A 20387-nucleotide genomic window follows, 5' to 3' on the forward strand; every position below is an offset into this window, starting at 1 on the left:
CCCTCAGGCCTGCAAGGGGAAAAAACAGACTTTCCTGCCTAAGATCCCCACAGGCAATTATTTTTGGAGCTTGTACTAGGGTAAAGGCACAATGAAAGAGGGGACAGAGTGGGGGAAATGAAAAGTGTTTGTGAGGCTTAATAGGTGTTTGGAAAGAACAGATAGAAAAAGGAGAAGAAAGCATGGGAGTAGAGAAGAGAGACCAAAAAGGGGAACTGCTTTGAGATGCTTCTCAATGAAAGGTTTCAGAGTAGCAGCTGTGTAAGCCATCAGGAACAGTATCTCCGATAATTTCACGGCAAACCTGGTGGCTGACCTTTGTGACTTTGTCCTCACCCACAACTATTTCACATTTGGGGACATACCTTCAAATCAGCAGCACTGCTATGGGTACCTGCATGGCCCCACAGTATGCCAACATTTTTATGGCTGACTTAGAACAACGCTTCCTAAGCTCTCGTCCCCTAACATCCCTACTCTATTTGCGCTACATTGATGCCATCTTCATCATCTGGACGCATGGAAAAGAAGCCCTTGAGAAATTCCACCATGATTTCAACAATTTCCATCCCACCATCAACCTCAGCCTAGACCAATCCACACAAGTGGTCCATTTCCTGGACACTACTGTGCTAATAAGTGATGGTCACATAACCACCACCCTATACCGGAAACCTACTGACTGCTATACTTACCTACATGCCTCCAGCTTCCATCCAGGACACACCATACGATCCATTGTCTACAGCCAAGCTCTAAGATACAACCGCATTTGCTCCAATCCCTCAGACAGAGACAAACACCTACAAGATCTCTATCAAGCACTGTTAAAATGACAATACCCACCTGCTGAAGTGAAAAAACAGATTGACAGAGCCAGAAGAGTACTCAGAAGTCACCTACTACAGGACAGGCCCAACAAAGAAAATAACAGAACGCCACTAGCTGTCATCTTCAGCCCCCAACTAAAACTTCTCCAGCGCATCATCAAAGGTCTACAATCTATCCTGAAAAATGATCCCTCACTCTCACAGATCTTGGGAGACAGCTCAGTCCTCACTTACAGACAGCCCCCCCTAACTGAAGCAAATACTCTCCAGCAACCACAAACCACATAACAAAAATACTAACCCAGGAACCTATCCTTGCAACAAAGCCCGATGCCAACTCTGTCCACATATTTATTCAAGTGACACCCTCATAGGACCTAATCACATTAGCCACACCATCAGGAGCTCATTCACCTGCACATCTACCAATGTGATATATGCCATCATGTGCCAGCGATGTCCCTCTGCCATGTACTTTGGCCAAACCGGACTCTACACAAAAGAATAAATGGACGCAAATCTGACATCAGGAATCATAACATTCAAAAACCAGTAGGAGAAAACTTCAACCTCTCTGGCCACTCAGTAACAGACTTAAAGATGGCAATTTTGCAACAGAAAAGCTTCAAAAACAGACTCCAAAGAGAAACTGCTGAGCTTGAATTAATATGCAAACTAGATACCATTAACTTGGGTTTGAATAGAGACTGGGAGTGGCTGGGTCATTACACATATTGAATCTCTCTCTCCATGTTAAGTATCCTCACACCTTCTTGTCAACTGATTACCATCTTGATTATCACTACAAAAGTTTTTTTCTCTTGCTGATAATAGCTCATCTTAATTAATTAGCCTCTTACTCCACTTTTCATGTTCTCTGTATGTGTGTGTGTGTATATATCTTCTTACTATATGTTCCATTCTATGCATCCAATGAAGTGAGCTGTAGCCCACGAAAGCTTATGCTCAAATAAATGTGTTAGTCTCTAAGGTGTCACAAGTACTCTTGTTCTTTACTCAATGAAAGTATCAATACAAATGCAAATCATTCTAATGGGAAGTAATTTGAATAATTAAACTCAATTTATGAAATACACTAGCAAATGCAACGTACATACATTTTAAAATATTGTTCAATCATTTACATATGTAAAAAAATTCAGTGTACTTGTTAAATAAATCAGACACAGAGAGTACTAAACATAACAGTCAATATCTGTCCCCACTCTTATGGGACCCTGAAACTACTCTGAAGGCGAGCTAGCAAACTACTCCTGAAGCAAAGAGCGTCGTGTAATGGAAACTTCAATGTTGGAATAGTTTCTCGTATATTTCAACTAGCTTCAAGAAGCTATATTTCAACGAGGTCAAGCATGTGTAAAATAAATGTTAAAATTTAAACTCTTTGTAAGATGTGATTCTGATAGCTAAGGGCATACTGTGCATCTCAGGAACCTCCCACCATCCTCCTTAGCTTTGAAATCAGATGCAGGTGCAACACATGCACTGGGAAAAATAGGAGGGGGCGGTAAGAGGGAGAGTATGGCAGCCCAGAGCAAATGTACTGGGCAAAGTCACATTCCTGTCAAACCAGCCATGATTCGGAAGGCAGAATCCTACTTGGGGAGGAGATATCTTCTTTAACAATGGCCAGAAAGAAAAACATCACTTATACTTCACTGTCTTTTGCCTTCACTGCCACAAGGAAAAGCTTTCCCCGAAACATATTTATGTTAAAGGCCAAATTTTCAAAAGTGGACTTTAAAAATAGCATGCACTTTCATCTGTACATGTAATATCCACATTTGCACACTGGCATGTGAATGCACATAAGGGAAAGCAAAGGATTTGGATGGTCAAGAACTGGGCACTATTCCTGAATTTGACACACACTTTTGGTAAGACTTTGGTTAAAATTTTCAAACATGGGGGACTAAGTTAGGCAGCTAAATAACTGGCTGGTTATCAAAGGTGCTCAGCACTAACCGTTCTTACTGAAATTAACATACGTAGGTAACTGTCTCTTTAGGTAACTTTAGGCTTCCAAGTTTGAAAACACTGGCCTTAATGTCTCTATGCTTTAGTTTTTCTACCCATAAAACATGGATGAAAATACAAACAGATGTTGAAAGGGTTAATGCATTAATCTGTGTAAAGTCCTTTGAGACCCTCTGATAGAAGGCAGTATAATAGTGCAAAGTATTGTTTGCACACACAAGTTTTCACACAAAGACAGGTTTTGCACACTTTTGCTAGTGTGCAAAAGGCACAAATTTTGGAGGCCTTTTTTGAAGAATTGCCTTATAAAATGTCATTATATGATTATTTGTTTTGTATTTGTGAATGCAAATCTCATTTGCCTCCCAACTCTTGGGAGAGAAGGGGGTCAGCCTTCTGTATGTATAGCCATTCACCGGCAACAGAACATGAAATTACTCTCAGCACCAAGTCCACTTCATGAAAATCTCTAAAACTGAATTATATTTACATTGCACTTTCAAGCTTTCTTGTCTGTAAACAGTCCAGGGAAATTTTATCCTTAAAATTTTTATATCTATGCAACTTAAAATAGTAAAGAAATAATAGTTTTTGAAGTGTCAGATATGTGTGAGCTAGCCATTTTCTAGCACTACCCCTTGGTGCTGCTTTAGAACATTACGAACTAGCAGCTCCGTCATTCACTTGCCTTCAAAGCTAAATATATTGCATTTCATTTTGCTCCCTTGGCATCAGAGAGGTAGGTGTGGAGTTCCTGCTGACAGCTTAAAATGCATTCTGTATTGATGGACGACTAGAGAAAATACAAGCTGTGTGCATTGAGGGGTTAATGCAAAACCTTTTCTAAGTGACACTGAAATAAATAGTTTATCTGTATCATCTCCTGTTTTATTCTTTGTGATACTGTTAATAATAATAAACTTTGCTGAGCATTGGATTGAAGAGGTAGTTTCTCTTCTATGGAGAATCATGGGGATCTAGAGTAATGAGCTTGCCAGTGGGAGTCAGTACCTTGAGTTCTAATCAAAGTGCCACTTATTGACTGTATAGGCTTGACCTAGTCATTGGAGGCCTGAATTTCAAAAGCACAGAGAACTAACAACTAAAGTTGAATTCAGGGGGAGTTGCAATTGCTCAGAACTTCAGAAGGACCCCAATTCCACACAGCACATGCTTAGTCAACAAAATATTTAAGTGTAATGTTGAATGCGCATAAGTGCTTTTGCAGAACTGGGGCTATAATAAGGCTTTTTTTCCCTCCCTCTGAATCTGCTTCCCATTTTGCAGAATGGGAATAATAATATTTTCTTACCTACTTCACAGGGGACTTGTGAAGATTATTTAACATTTCGATAGTGCTCTGAAAAATGGAAAGTGCTATCTATAGACATGATACATGTAACTATTAAAAGAAACTACATTGAAATGTAGCTACAATTACTCTCTACTTAGCACAAAGCACTTTCTTAGCAACATGTTTCCAATCTTAAATATTCCTTAGGCTCCCTGGAATAGAGAAAGAAAACATTATAAGATCTTTAATGTTGAGTCCAGAGTTAAAAAATAAATCTTGCCCTAAATAAAATATCCCAAACAAATTTAAAGAAATCTATTGGAGAGAGGAAGATTAATGAACTGTTTCATGAAAGATGCCTTAACTAGTCCAAACAGACTATCTGTTATGCATTTAATAAATAAGACTGTTTTATTATTTGATTAGCAGATCATCATTATTTATAGAAGTACTTACTTTCGCCTTTCTGCCTCAAATTTACTCAACAGTTTCCGAAGACCACCATTCTTAAATCCCTGAAAGTGTGCTGCAGGGGCTCCCACTGTGATGACATCATACAGAGCATCTGGAACAGGAATAGACAAGTACTGAGATTTGCACACGCATACACATGCTGCACTGCTGAATCCACTCTATAGGAGATGGAGGGACTGATTCTGAAAGGCAAAGAGAGCTAATCAATCTTTCCACAAAGTCACGTGCACACCTAACCAGCTTAGAATTTTACCTGATTTATTGCTACCTTAATGATATGCCACAGTGTAGAACAATATGTCCTAGCTCTGTAGTTTACTAAGGTACAATTCAAATTGGCCTTTTGTGTATTTCTCTTTATAGTGTCTTAGGTCACTTAATTTGCAGTCAAGTTGAAATCATTATAGTTGAAAGTTATAGATATTATAGCCAGAAGGATCATTATAATCAACTAGTTTGACTTCTCTCAGAAGACAGGGCACAGAATTTCACCCAGTGATTCCTGCATCAAGCCCATGACTTCTAGCTGAGCTAAAGTATATCCTTTAGAAAGACATCTAATCTTGATTTAAGGACTTCAAGTGACAGAGAATCCATCACATTCCTAGGTAAATTGCTCCAATGGCTAATCACCCTCACCATTTAAAATCTGCACTTTATTTCTAATTTGAATTTATTTAGCTTCAGCTTCCAGTCATTGGACTTTGGTAGGGGTATACCTTCTGCTTGCTAGATTAGAGAGCCTTCTCCTATCAAAAAATCTTCTCATACAGGTACGTACAGACTGTAAGCATGTCATTCACTGCCATTTAATATTTTAAAATGAAAAGTTCTATGTATTTGATTTCTTTTAAACTCTTGTGGAGTCCACAGGGATTTCTTCTCTGTCTTATGGGAAAAGGTGAAAACTTTTAAAACAGCCCCTTTCCTTGCGTACCAGCAGTGAACTGCAGGCACAATTATCTGCTGGCACAAATTGTAACAGACAGAAATCTGATTTCACCTTCATGTGAGAAATCTAACTGCTGTTGTTTACATATGCATTTAATAATGGCTGTACTTTTGTGCCCCCAGTTGACTATAGGTGTGAAAACTGAGGCCTTTTGAGCCTTTTAAAAAATCTGTCCCAAAGGAATCATAAGAGGATCTTTCTCCAGCTAAGACTAGTTGTATCCATTGATGGAGCCTGACATTTAAATTGAAATGCAATCCTCTCAGTCTCGAAAGCTATCTGTTTTTAAATATATTCAGTTTTTGGCTCCAAAGCATGTCTTTTTTTTTTTTTTTTGCATTCTGATGACAAATGTCCCTATAAGCAAGAACACTGCATAAATGGACTGTATTTTATTTGTGAAGCTGAATTTCAAAGAAGATGCATTCAAACTGATTTTATACTGATGCATGCTTGCTCTTCAGAACTCATTTAAAGCAGAAGTGAAATAATTTCATTAGCCTCCGGTGAGCTCCAGGATTTCTAAGTAGTCCATTCATTGCAAGCCCACCATAGTTTTATCTGTAATATATAATCTTGGGTTATTAGAGTTCTACTACTACACATGACAGTAAAATCCAGATCCTCAAAGGTCTCTAGGTGCATAACTCCCACTGATTTCTACGGGACTTAGTCACCTATATCTCTTTGAGGACCTGGAGCCAAGTTCTTATATTTCTTAGAACAATGGTGACTCAAACAGAATAGGATGAAACTATGAGGTTAACTAGATAATGGCATCTAAATTTTTTTATAGATAACTCATGAAGTATGTAAAAGGGAAGCATTCAAAAGTCAAACCCCAGTGGTTTTGCATTATTTTATATTGAAATCAAGTCAACACCCATGGTGGTCACTAATGAGAGCGCATAACACTTGTTTTACCATAAACCGTTTTGTAAATTCTCACCACAGTTATTTCAGAGTAAGTTGTGATAAAGGGTGGTAAGTCATCAAATAGTCTCTCGTGTATACCCCAAAACTGGTGAAGCATGGGGATATTTGAAAATACATCTTAAAATTATTATTTCTGAATGTGAGGGAAGGGAATGCAAAGGAGTAGGAAATAAAGAATGTTTTATTTAAATCCCATTACTTTCATAAAGCTATTTACACTTACAAAATATCCATCCCAAGCCTCTGAAAACTTATAACATGAAAACACTAACACCAAGTACAAATTAAGACCTTAATATCATCAAAAGAAAACTCCTCCTCAAGCAGAAATACAAAATGTTACACTCAATCACTTACTGTCAAGCCCAAACTTGGAATAAAAAGATGTTTTACAATCCGCTCGAAAGGTCAGCAAACAAGCTTTATAAGATCAGTTCCAGAGCTCAGGGCCTCCTCTCCCAAATCTAGTCCAACTACAGCAACTGCATCAGCAGTTCTCAACTGTTAGGATAATATGTAAATTCACGTATTGCTTCACAGAGTACAGTCAATACTTCATATTACAATCAGAAGCAAACTGGAAGCCTATTTTGAATATACTTGCAATCTCAGCTGGTTGAAATTTAAAAATAAAGTTAATGAAAAAAATTGAAACTTCCAAGTTGTTTTCATTTTTCAAGGTTACAAATAGACCCACATAGTTTATTTTTTAATGAACATTATTGAAAACATTGACAGTTTTTGTTTCCCCCAAACAGATGTTGGTAAACAATGCTGATAATATCTTCCATACAAATTTCAATTAAAATATAACAAATTTTGCATAACAAAAAAAATTAGAAAAGACAACTGTTTACAAACTTTTTCAATTCCAGGGGCCATTTTTCTACAAATCAATTAAGTGAGCAACTGCTTTTTGAAATACTGGAAACTTTCAGCTGGTTTTCTTGTAACGCTTACTGCAGTAGTGCAGCCTAGAGATCACAAAAAACATCAGTGTCTACAACATCTGTTCCACATCCAAAAAGAAAGGTCCCAGTCTCATTGCCAAACTTAGAAAAAAAACACCCCTGACCATTACTGCTACCAGAACATCGCTTAGGGTTGGGGGAGACAATAAAGCAGCTAGTTACTAGAATCTGTGAATGTATACAAAGACACTATAAAGAAAATGCACAGCAATTCATTAGTGCAAGCCTTGATTCTCAGGAATGTGCATATTCCTGAACTGGGTTAAAGGCTAACATCTTCCTCTTCATCTCTTTCAAAGGGAAAATCTATTAAAATGTGGTGGCTCTATTTCATATGATTGATTTCCTGTGAATGCATGATTCAGGTATTGGTGCCCTTTGGTGTATCCTATTTTCCATTTCTGTGTTCCCAATGCTGTTGCTGGGTTACAGCACTGATAGGAAAGTAAATAAAAGCTGTGGCAACAGATGGTCAGAACTCCTGCAGGATCATAATAAGAAAAAAAATATAGTGTTTACAAATAAATAAAGTTGACAAAGAATGAAATATTTTCTGGCTTCAGTGTTTGTTTGTTAAATTGGAAATTTTAACATATATGTATAGTATATTAAATGGGAGTATTCATTAAAGGTCTAAACCAAAGTCCAGTGAAATCCAGCCCTAAATCATAATAAACGAGCACACACGCACACACACGTCACATGGAAAGCTACATTTTCAGACATGAGTGATTAAATTACATCTGTAATAATTGTGTATAAATAGGCATTTGGGGTGAAATTCGCCCCATAGAGGTAATCAGAACAAGGCCTATGCAGCACTAAAATCCCACAAGCACTATTTTGAGTGTTTAAGTGTGACTTTAGTAATGCACAAGTTCTCTGCAAAAGAGTGAGTTTTCACCTTTTGTTGCATGAAGATTAGATAATTATGCAAATAAGCCACTCAAATGCCCAATAAACATATGCAAACGTGGAGTATTTTAGTCACCCATATTTGAAAATGTGGCTCTAAGAGTTTGCAAGGAGAGCTCATTTGTTATGTTGATATATAAAATTTGAAAGTATGGTATAAAGTCACCAATTTTGCACAAATTTGCATTTGTAAGTGCCGTCAAACATTCCTCCCACATAATCTCCAACCTCTCAAGAACTGACTTCGGGCATCTTAGAATGAAATACTAATAGATGGAATTAAAACCCGCCTTGTATCACAATATTAAAGAAGTCTGACAGTTTCAGGGTTAATGACAGCTTTATGACTCATCAACTTGTTTAATCACTATCTCTATTAATGTTTACATGCTAATTTTTTTCTGCAAACCTCTTAAGAACATCCTGGATGCCCTCTGAAACATGATAAGTGAAGCATAAGATGAGGAAAGATATACTGGAAGTCAAAGTGCAATTTAGCACAAAAAGATTAGCAGGTACTACATATTGCTCAGAGCATATATTTGACGCAAGCCATAAGTCTTTAGTGTTTGTCAAATAAAACCTGTTTCAATAAACATCATGCACTTTGACAGCTGAATATGATATATGTTCAGGAGGTATTATGCTTTTGCTAATCATTGTCCTGGACCTGGCTGGGTACTTTGGAAAGTGCATGGTTCTGATAGTCCTGACATTTTATTGACTGCTTGGTAAATGTTTTATTTGCCCTCAAAGTCTTTTTTTTTAAATCGGTAAGTAAAATAAATCCTGAGCTGCAATGTAACTCCATTGTGTCACTTTGGCACAGGAAAAAAGTGAGAAAGCACATAGATCTTCCTAGCTGGGTATTCCCTTATTGTCATTTATAAGGCTCCTTTACGTCACTCTGGCAGTGTAGGGGCCTTAAAATTTTCACAGGTTTTATGCTCCTGGGTGAATTGACTGAGAATGGGAACAGTTAACTAACAATAGGAACATTAACAATGTTACTACTAGGCAGGCTGCTACATTTGTATCTCAGACAATGAGATCAGGCAGGCGGCTACATTTCTGCCTCTAGCCTGCCATGTGCATAATAAAAAGCCTTACCCTTCCATGCCAGCAAGCTGCAGTAGCAAGCAAGAGGGACAGAGTCATTCTTTCTCTCTCTCTCTCTCTCTCTCTCTCTCTCTCTCTCGTAGGCACGTATGTACGCCCAGCCCCCCCCCCCCCCCCCAAGGTGATCAACCACATAGGTATGCATACCAAGCCCACCTCCCCCCGTCTCTGAGGCTGCCCCAGGCACGCTGGAACAGACCTGCTGCCTGGGCTGCCGGGGAAGAGGTGCATATCCCCTGGTAGATTTTTTTTTTGCATTTTTCTGTGTGTGGGGGGCACAGAAAAATGCTGGCCATATGAATTCTGCCCCATCTCCGCAGTCAGCAGTGACTCTCAGCCAGTGAGCTAAAACACAAGGGGTTATTAATCGTTGGGAACACAGTGTAGAACAGATCTTGTTAGCAGAGAAATTAGGAATATTCATCAAAGTCCATCTTGGGGGGATCCAGAACGCAGGGCTCCCCTCCCACCCCCAAGTCTCAACCAGGAGACTGACCAGCTTCCAGCAGTCCAGCCTCAGTCACGCCTAGCTGCCCTCCTCCTTCCTGTGTCTCTTTCCCAGGCAAACAGGTCACCTGGCCTCCACCTCTGACTTGGTCCTCGAACACCTCCGGCTGATTCTTGCAGATGATGGGCCCCGGCCATCAGTTGCCAGGATACAGAGTTGGCCATTGTCAGTGCCCAGGCAGCCATATGGCAGTCACATCTGCCCTCTAGGGGCCTCTGCAAGTATCACACACCTTTGTCCCACTGCCTAGATACTTGAGTAACACACAGGGGAAACTGAGGCACACACATATTCAGAGAAAACATTAACAACATTCCCACTTCGTCACACACTGTCAATGAAGCTAGAGTAATGAGACACAGCCTAAAAAGAGGCAAGGGAAAGAAAAGAGCCCAGAGAACATCTCACGTCACTTTGGAAATGAACACAAATGATCATAATCAGAGAAACCAGCTCTTATTTAAAATCCCATCATCTCAGCCCTATATCCTGACTCTACCAAGCATCAATCTTTAACAAATCCCTTCATAACGTACTGTCTCAGCAAATCACTTCCCAATGCAAAACTGATCGCACACATTTTCTGTAAAATAAGCCCCACAACTAGTTCAATAATTAGTGTGGAAACCCCATATAATACCAAACAACTCATTGGTAGTTCAAGGAAAACTCACAACAAAAATAAAAGTCCTACATCTGAAATCCTTGTTCACCGTAATTCTATAAACACTATCAAAGATTCCATTGTTTGGGAAGCTGGTCCCTTTAACTCAAATCTACCCTGCAGGACCTGATTTTTAGAGGGGCTGAGCATCCGCAACTCCCATTGACTTCAACTGTGGCTATGGGTATTCAGCATTTCTAAAAATAAGACCCCGACTATCACTAATTATTAATCTCAAAAACAGACCCTTAATAAAACAGAATCCTTCCGCTTTCTCTAAAGGAACTTAGTAGCAACTGCTTAATTTCTCAAAGCCTGTATTCAATGCCAGAAACTCCCAGCTTCACCATAGGTCACACTAAGTCTATAGCTGGCACTTAGTAAAGCCTTAAGACATTTCAGTGGAATTAGTTCTACATCCTTCATAAAGTTTTAACATTGGGCCAAATTCTGACATCTACTCAGGCAAAATACTTATTAACTTCAATGGGCATTTTGTCTGAGTATGGCCTTCAGGATTTGGCAGATAATTTTGATGGAGAATAAAAGAAAAAATTGGCTGGCCACCTAGCTTCTTTTATTGTAATAACTTTCTCAGTTACTCAGCATACAAAAGATACTCTACAGAGGGTAAACAGTGCTCGTTCTCTCCACAAACATCTCGTACAAGGATCACTACTGCTTAAATATCATTCTGCAAGCTTAAAAGAATGGACTCTAACCCCAAGGGCCCACAAACACTAGAGCAAAATGGAAAGTGAAACCGTTACTGCCTCTGGAGCAGCAGGTATTTTTTCAGACTGAACTTTGAAGCTTCATTTTGGTTTTATAACAACAGTTGATCATGTGATAAGCCTTCTGGATGAAACCATTCCCTGCAAATCCTATTGCGTGCAAACTCAAGAGGAACACATAGGACTTCACAAAACTCATTGGTCTTGTTTAGAATTTTGCTTTTTCCATATTGTTGCCTGATCTTTTGATTGTTCATTGATTAGGTTATTGGCTTAGTTTGCCCAGTTAGGACTCTGAAATTTGGTAGGTTCTTGTCTCAAGATCAGGCCCACTATTTTCAGAATTATTCAAGGAGCCCTATGGGGCACAGCCATGACAGCAACACTCACACTCAGGGAAGACCTTGTGTAACTGTAAAAGTGTTATGATTACAATGATTAGTCCAATAAATAAAACAATGCAAACAAGTAAAGCGATTTAATATAAAACTGTCAGAGCAACCGGCACCATTACCAGGTATATTCTCACTCACTCTATCACTCTATCCTTGGGGAGAGCTCTAAAGGTTGAGGCAGATCCTTGTCTAACTCTGGCATGCAGATGACAAACTTCAACAGCTGTACCTGAGCTGAGACCAGATGTTTTATAGGCCTTGATAGTCTTCCTCATGCATATATATGCATAGCTCTTCCCTCCTTTAACATATCTTAACTTCCTCACCCTCATAAGATTGGGGTGCCCTTATCCTATAGGTTAGTATATTAATTAAGCAAAACGTATTAACATATACATCAGTTGGATTACTATGGTAATATTACTTAGCTAATATTCCCCTCCAAAAATACTCAGATAGATAACTGCGAGAAGGCAGTTTGTACCAATCAGCAGTTTGTAACACTTGTGATTATGACAAAACAATGAATAAAGTCTTGTGACTTATCGTTACTATTAGTTTACTTAAATATGCTAACTCTTTGAGCAATTACTCCTACCCAGGCTATAAGGCCTTACACTTATGCTAACTGCTTAAGCTATTCTTAGCTAGGCCTATAGGTCTCTTGCATTCTATCAATTCCACTCCTTTATCTTATAATTACTGCTATAATTATTACATGGCTACAATACTGGGTTCTAACAAACCACAACCATAAACCAAAATTCAAAGGGTACATACATTACATACACTGAGACAGTTGCAAAAGTTAATTTAAACTAGACCTGAACACCACACAATTTATTAAGCGAATTCGATCCTTTTTCTTGTTCATTAACGCAACAACATACCCGTATTTGTTAGAAATTTGTACACTGTCTGAAATTGTTTATTGAATATATTATGCAAACAAATTACAGCCTGTGGATTACTTGTTAATAGTTTGCTGCAAGTATTCCTTTGAATATTCAATATCCATAGCTGAATGCTTGAACTGTGTGACTGGTTACCCCAGGTACATGGTATGGTTTCTGTTCCCTGATCAGCTGACCTAATCTTCATAAACTATTTCTGCTTATGTTTTATGATTATATAAATCTCAGCTAAGGTTTAAGAATTCACTTTCCACAAACATTTTAACAAACAAATCTTTCCTTGGATGAATGTTGATCAAAAGCAAACAAAACTATTGCAAACAGAGCTTAAGCAAAATTCTCTTTGGAAGTCACTATAATTTTTGTGAATAATTTTTCTCTCTAATCTCCCAGCCCTAAAATCAATGTGAACTCATGCCAGCCAGTTGCACACAAATCTACTGAAAAGCCTACTGTAATGAAAAGGAGTTAATGAAAAGGAAACTGAGCCATTTAACTACTTCCCTATCATACCACTTCATGGACCATGTTGACCAAGTTTAAACAGCATGTGCCAAATCTTGGTTCCACTGAAGTCAAAGCAAAAATCTCCCAATTACCTCAAAGTGACCAAGATTTGGCATTATATGAAAAAAGTGTTTTAGTACTATTGAAAATATAGTGCCTAACCTGAAGAGACACCTGTCTAAGCACCATTCTTCTTTGTCAAGTTACAATGGTTTACTATCGAAGAAATTGGAGATTTTTGAACAGCACCACTATTAGTTAAAATGCATGGAGTTTATAAAGGGTTAAAAAGGAATACAAACTTTCTGATTATATGTAAACCACACTGTAGTGTGACACAACTAGAACATTTCTCTGGAATATACTTTACCTTTCAACCGAGGACTGTGCACATGCATTCTTTGCAGATGGAGATTTACTGGAACAAATTCTAGTGTCTTTTCTCCTTTACTACAACTTGATTTGAAAGAAGATCCTAGAAAACAAAAGTTTAAAGCATCATTATCTCAAGCACCCAGCAGATGTTTTGTCTTTTTTTTTAAATGTTAGGACAATACTTGTACATTAGTGGCATTCTTTAATTTACTTTCAATGTGTAATCGTGTATTAAGAAAAGAATGGTTTGCTAACTGCGTCTCAGCATGCATCCATATTCCAGTCAACAAAACAGCTTTTAATTCACAGAACAATCTAATTTGCTGAGAGACATTTTTCCTGCTTCCTAGAATTAGTCCACAGCATGCTGGAAATGATGCCACAGTTAACATATATTGAGTTTATATTGTGCTAAAAATACAGGGGCATAGAGATATGACACTACATATTTCCACTAGCAAGTGAGAACTTTCGATTTTTTTTAAAAGCAAAACAAATGTACTGACTAGAATATTATTTCCTGAAAGTGCAAACAAAAAACTTTGAATTGTTCACATTTCAGTAGAAGTCATTATAAATACACCCTCTTTCTAAAATGACAACGTGATAATAAACTACCCACAATGTGCTGAAAAGATTTGACTATACACTTTATAATCATCACATCTAAAATATGAGATTATGAGTAACTAAGTAAAGTTATTTTGAATGTTTAAAGGAACACTGTCAATACTGGTAGGCCAAAAAGCTAATTTACCAGCTGATTTTTGATGGTATATATACATGATGTAGTAGCTTGTAATTTGCCCTTTCTATGCCTGTCTGTTCTTATGATTAAGCACTGTATTGAAAATTATCATTATCTGTAGTGCTTGCAGAGAAATGCTACTCTGGCTTTGTTTTTCTAAGACCACACAGGAGTGTGGGCATTTTCCATTTGCATTCAAAGTCATTTTGGGGGAAAAGAGATTCAGGAATTGTAGCAAAATTACATTTGTAATTTTAAAGGTACCATAAGTAATATTTTGGGTTTGACAATCTTGAAAGTGTTCCTTTAATCCTACATTTTCCTCTAAACAATGAAAATGAAGTAATGAATAAACCAGATTTGTATATATAGGACCACAGAGACTTCTGACCCTTATTTTTTTACATGTTAATATCAAGCACCACACTCCTTTTCTTGTTTCCCCCTCCCCCTCCTCCAATAAAGAAGAAAACCCAGGACAGGTTAAAATATGCATTTAATTTTATTCTGCATTATCATCTTATTTTACTGAAAAAGTCTAGGGACACATTTCTGAAAACAGCATGTGGAAAGATTAATCCCTTTGTGGGAGAGAAGAGTGCAATGTCGTCTATAGGGAAAAAGCTGAGAAAGAAAAAATTGTGATAAAAACAAATTAAAACAAATAATGGGTGGTGAGATTGTATACAGGAACCAATAAATACTTTGTTCTACAGAAACATATTAATATGTGACAAGAAAACATGAGAACTTAATTGACAATTTGTAAAATGAAAGGAGGAAAGCTTATTATAAAACCAACACTCGGTTTACAGTGAAGGAAATGCCTGTACCGATTTGATTGTCAAGGGGATTGGGACACACACTAATGTTGTCAGTGGAAGACAGGGAAACAACATGACTGACAATGTAGCTATAAATCAGCAGCACAGGCAGAAAGGTTTCCTCCTGATTCTGAGATGTCAAATATTTGGTATTTTCACACTTTATCAATGAAAAACAGTTGGTGGTAATGCCGGCATACTGTACATGTCTAGCAATTATCATGGAAGAAATACCAAGAACTTTACAGGTTTCAGTTTTCAGACAAGGCTGTAAATACTCAATTTGACAGCAATCAATGTCTCAAAGGAGGTGCTTAGCACCTCACAGTATCTGGCTGTAAGATATCAAAGAGTACTTTTGCATAAATAATTGATATGATGTAGAATGAAATGGAATTTTTTGAGGGGAGTGTGAAACAGAATGAAACATTCTGTTTGTGTGAAGATATATGTTAAAAAGAGATAAGGAGATAGTCAGTAAATCCAGAGGAAGGGTTACTCACAGAGCAGAATGTTAAGTGTGTGTATAAGTCTCTGAAGGATTGGGACCCAACTACACAGCAGAGAATAGTGAAAGTATATTGTTATATAGGACACCTAACTTCACAGATAAATTAGATAAATCTTATCACCTGAGTTATTACATTACACATAATGACATCTGTGATTTGGGTCAAAAGAAACTGTTTAGTATGTAAGTGCTGAGAAAACTTGCAACGTTTCTTGAAGAGATTTAAAAAACCTCTATCAATTAAGATGTACCTTTATGATAATGAAATTACAGTTCCAAAGACTAAAAAGTATATCTCAGGATGCATACAAGTGGTATGATACTGTGTTGTATTACTGAAGAAACAGTATGTGATGATAAGGAGGACTTGTGGCACCTTAGAGACTAACAAAAATTTATTTGAGCATAAGCTTTCATGAGCTACCGCTCACTTCATCAGATGCATTCAGTGGAAAATACAGTGGGGAGATTTATATACACAGAGACAATGAAACAATGGGTGTTACCATACACACTGTAAGGAAAGTGATCAGGTAAGGTGAGCTATTACCAGCAGGAGAGCAGGGGGAAAAAACCTTTTGTAGTGATAATCAAGGTGGGCCATTTCCAGCAGTTGACAAGAACGTCTGAGGAACAGCGGAGGGGGAGAAGGGGATACAAACATGGGGAAATAGTTTTACTTTGTGTAATGACCCATCCACTCCTAGTCTTTATTCAAGCCTAAGTTAATTGTATCCAGTTTGCAAATTAATTCCAATTCAGCGGTCTCTCGTTGGAGTCTGTTTTTGAAGTTTTTTTTGTTGAAGAATTGCCACTTTTAGGTCTATAATCGAGTGACCAAAGAGATTGAAGTGATCTCCGACTCGTTTTTGAATGTTATAATTCTTGATATCTGATTTCTGTCCATTTATTCTTTTACATAGAGACTGTCTGGTTTGGCCAAGGTACATGGCAGAGGGGCATTGCTGGCACATGATGGCATATATCACACTGGTAGATGTGCAGGTGAATGAGCCTCTGATAGTGTGGCTGATGTGATTAGGCCCTATGATGGTGTCCCCTGAATAGATATGTGGACACAGTCGGCAACGGGCTTTGTTGCGAGGATAGGTTCCTGGGTTAGTGGTTCTGTTGTGTGGTGTGTGGTTGCTGTTGAGTATTTGCTTCAGGTTGGGGGGCTGTCTGTAAGCAGGGACTGGCCTGTCTCCCAAGATCTGTGAGAGTGATGGGTCGTCCTTAAGGATAGGTTGTAGATCCTTGACGTGTTGGAGAGGTTTTAGTTGGGGGCTGAAGGTGATGGCTAGTGGCGTTCTGTTATTTTCTTCGTTGGGCCTGTCCTGGAGTAGGTAACTTCTGGGTACTCTTCTGGATCTGTCAATCTGTTTCTTCACTTCAGCAGGTGGGTATTGTAGTTGTAAGAATGCTTGAGAGAGATCTTGTAGGTGTTTGTCTGAGGGGTTGGAGCAAATGCGGTTGTATTGTAGAGCTTGGCTGTAGACAATGGATCATGTGATGTGGTCTGGATGAAAGCTGGAGGCATGTAGGTAGGCATAGCGGTCGGTAGGTTTCCCGTGTAGGGTGGTGTTTATGTGACCATCGCTTATTAGCACCGTAGTGTCCAGGAAGTGGATCTCTTGTGTGGACTGGTCCAGGCTGAGGTTGATGGTGGGATGGAAATTGTTGAAATCATGGTGGAATTCCTCAAGGGCTTCTTTTCCATAGGTCCAGATGATGAAGATGTCATCAATGTAGCGCAAGCAGAGTAGGGGAATTAGGGGACGCGAGCTGAGGAAGCGTTGTTCTAAGTTAGCCATAAAAATGTTGCATACTGCGGGGCCATGGCAGTGCCCATGATTTGAAGGTATACATTGTCCCCAAATGTGAAATAGTTATGGGTGAGGACAAAGTCACAAAGTTCAGCCACCAGGTTAGCCGTGACATTATCGGGGATACTGTTCCCGACGGCTTGTAGTCCATCTTTGTGTGGAATGTTGGTGTAGAGGGCTTCTACACCCACAGTGGCCAGGATGTAATTAAAGGCTGCATCATATACTCAAGGGGTCAATGTCAAGGGGTGAGTTCCTCACCCTCATTCTAGCCACTTTACACCATATAACAGGGCTGGAGAATAATGAACGGGACCTAAAAGCTCTGTATCTGGGCAGAGGAGGATTCCCTTGGGATAGGAACTAGAGTCAGCTGCCTCTTCAGGGGCACCTTGCAAGCACTGGCACACAGGTGTGCCTGTAGATTCCAGGCAGGCCTGCAGCCCAGGAAACTGTCATAACTCAGACAGCCCTGGGGGCCTAAGTTACACCAGGGGCCTCTCTAGTCCCTGGACAAGCCCAGGATCAGATAGGCACAAAGGTGGCTTAAAGCCACCTTAGCACTCCCCGACCCCCAGGCTGAAGTTTTGTTCTATGCCTCTAAAAGGTATGTCTTGACTGCAGAATTTATTTGGACAGTGCCCCTAAGCCCCCTCCTCTTCACATACCCAAGGCACTTAAGTTAAGTGGTACTTCCAAATGGGGCTAGCTAACATGGCTAAATATCTGGGTTAAAGCCCTGGTTCCTCTTTCACACAGATTGGTAATCCAACCACTTTGCAGTGAGGATGCACGCTAAATCACTTGAATGCATGATAGTCCTCTATTGTAGCCTTCCCACCACAGTTCCCCATGTGGGCCAGACAAGTTCCTTTAAAATTCCCTGGGACAGAAACATAGAGCGGTTCACCTTACTGCAGCACATATGAACCATGGGAGATGCCCCCAGAAGTCTCAGTGACACACGCTGGGGAGTGCAGCACGAGTGAGGACACAGTAACTAGGGTACGGCTCTGCAGTATGGCTACTCAAACTCAAGCTAGGCTAACCTGCAAATCACCCAGGCTAACTCCGAAGTGGAGACATACCCTTAGAGGCACAATACTGAATCTCAGCGAAGGCTTCATGGGCAAGCATTCCCTGACTTTTGGAGCCGTAAGTGGGCAACACATACATCTAAACATACATTTTTGGAGCTTGATCTTGCACTGCTCTCAGAGAGTAGAATGCAGGTGTGGGGTCTCGGTATGGAATATTAAATATTTATGACTTATGCAGTGCGCAAAAGTGTGCAAGGACTTTCAGAGCAAATACACAGGTATGATCCCTAACCTGACAAGTTTATAATATAATTTTACTGTAACTCAATAAGTGAAAATAAAAAAATAACAAGGAAGATGAAGTGAAGAAATGCAATGGTCACAGCAAAACATTATACAGTTACTTGACTATGTAAGTGCACACATCTCAATGGTTCCACTAAAGTCAGTTTTTTAAAATAGCAAATTATGCCACTTTGGAAGGCAACGTTAAAGCAGCACATTTTTATGCATCTCAATCAAATATCTTTCAGTGGTAGATTAGCACTAAAAGATCTTGAGGAAGTAGTAAGTTTTAAGGAGGGATTTGAGTGTTAGCCTTCTACTTATTATCTGTTCATATTTTATTTACCATCTTCATATTATTAGTTTTCTTTTGGTATCTTTGTTGCATATGCTTCTTTTGTTCTCATAAATAACCTTAGACTCTATGATCTGTTTCTGTAATCTCAGAACACAGTTAAAACAGATTAATAAGCTTTATCAACGTGCTCAAAGAAAGTTGGCGTATTACCAGTTTTTCAAGATTTATGTTTAATATACTATATTGTCTTTTTTTATCTTGAAAGGTTATTCGAATGTTTTCTTAGAAGTGCTGGGTTTTTTTTATTGACTTCATAAAAATTCTGTGTTTGTTGCTTTGTGTATGATGATATATGGGACACCTTCAAAATATAATACATTAACAAAATATTTCAAAAACTCTGTCTCGGTTCAAAGAAAGGAACATAGGAATTGCCATAATGGATCAGACCAGTGGTTCATCTATTGCAGTATCCTGCCTACAGTAATGGCCAGTACAAAATACTTCAGAGCATGGCAGATGAACCCTTTGACTAATGCAACCTCTTAACCATATACTTGCAGACAAGTGACTCTCTGATGTTTATATAGCATCTAGTCCAATGGAAAGCTATTCTGAACAGATCTTCTTTGGGGGTGGGGGTGTAAGAGTGAGTGTGTGAGAGAGAGAGTGTAAAAAGAAAAGGAGTACTTGTGGCACCTTAGAGACTAACAAATTTATTTGAGCAAAAGTTTCGTGTGTGTGTGTGTGTGTGTGTGAGGGCCGTCCCTACCCATACACAAACTATGCAGCTGCATAGGGCACCAGGAAATTTGGGGCACCAAACGGCACCAAATTTCCTGGTGTCCCACGCAGCTGCATGCTGCTTTAGCGGCCAGCCCAATCCCCCAGACAGCTGAGCTGGCCGCTCGTGGGCTGTGCACAGCAGGGCCCAGGAAAGCTGTCCCCGCCCCTGCCCCACCCCGTCCCCTCAGCCCCATCCCTGCTCTGCCTCCACCCTGCCTCTTCCCACCTCTGCTCTGCCCCCGCCCTGCCCCCACTTCCCCCCTTCCCCCCAAACCCTGTCCCCTGAGCTATGCATCCCAGGGGACTGCAGCAGGGGCCGGGGTCGGGCCCGCCCTGCACTCACTGGGCGGCTGGAAGTAGAGTGATCCAGCCCCAGCCCGTTCCACTCCGCCGACTCCCAGACGTGCCACTGGTGAGCCCTTCCCACCTTCCCCCAAGCCTGGGAGCCGGGGGAGCAGAGCAGAGCAGGCTGGGGCCGGGTCG

The 20387-nt window shown here is 39.5% G+C and overlaps 1 protein-coding gene across 4 annotated transcripts in view; it reads right to left on the reverse strand.

The window, feature by feature from the left end:
• INPP4B (inositol polyphosphate-4-phosphatase type II B) overlaps nucleotides 1-20387 on the reverse strand; it is a 486205-nt gene that overhangs the window by 124443 nt on the left and 341375 nt on the right. For all 4 annotated transcript variants that reach the window (XM_073341213.1, XM_073341212.1, XM_073341215.1 and 1 more), the window contains 2 exons: nucleotides 13582-13686; nucleotides 4579-4687 (listed from right to left, as the gene is read on the reverse strand). In XM_073341213.1, the coding sequence (XP_073197314.1) occupies nucleotides 4579-4687; nucleotides 13582-13686 (214 nt within the window). The remainder of the gene's footprint in view (nucleotides 1-4578; nucleotides 4688-13581; nucleotides 13687-20387) is intronic.

This window comes from Lepidochelys kempii, chromosome 4, assembly GCF_965140265.1.
Source record: "Lepidochelys kempii isolate rLepKem1 chromosome 4, rLepKem1.hap2, whole genome shotgun sequence".
NCBI lineage: Eukaryota > Metazoa > Chordata > Testudines > Cheloniidae > Lepidochelys > Lepidochelys kempii.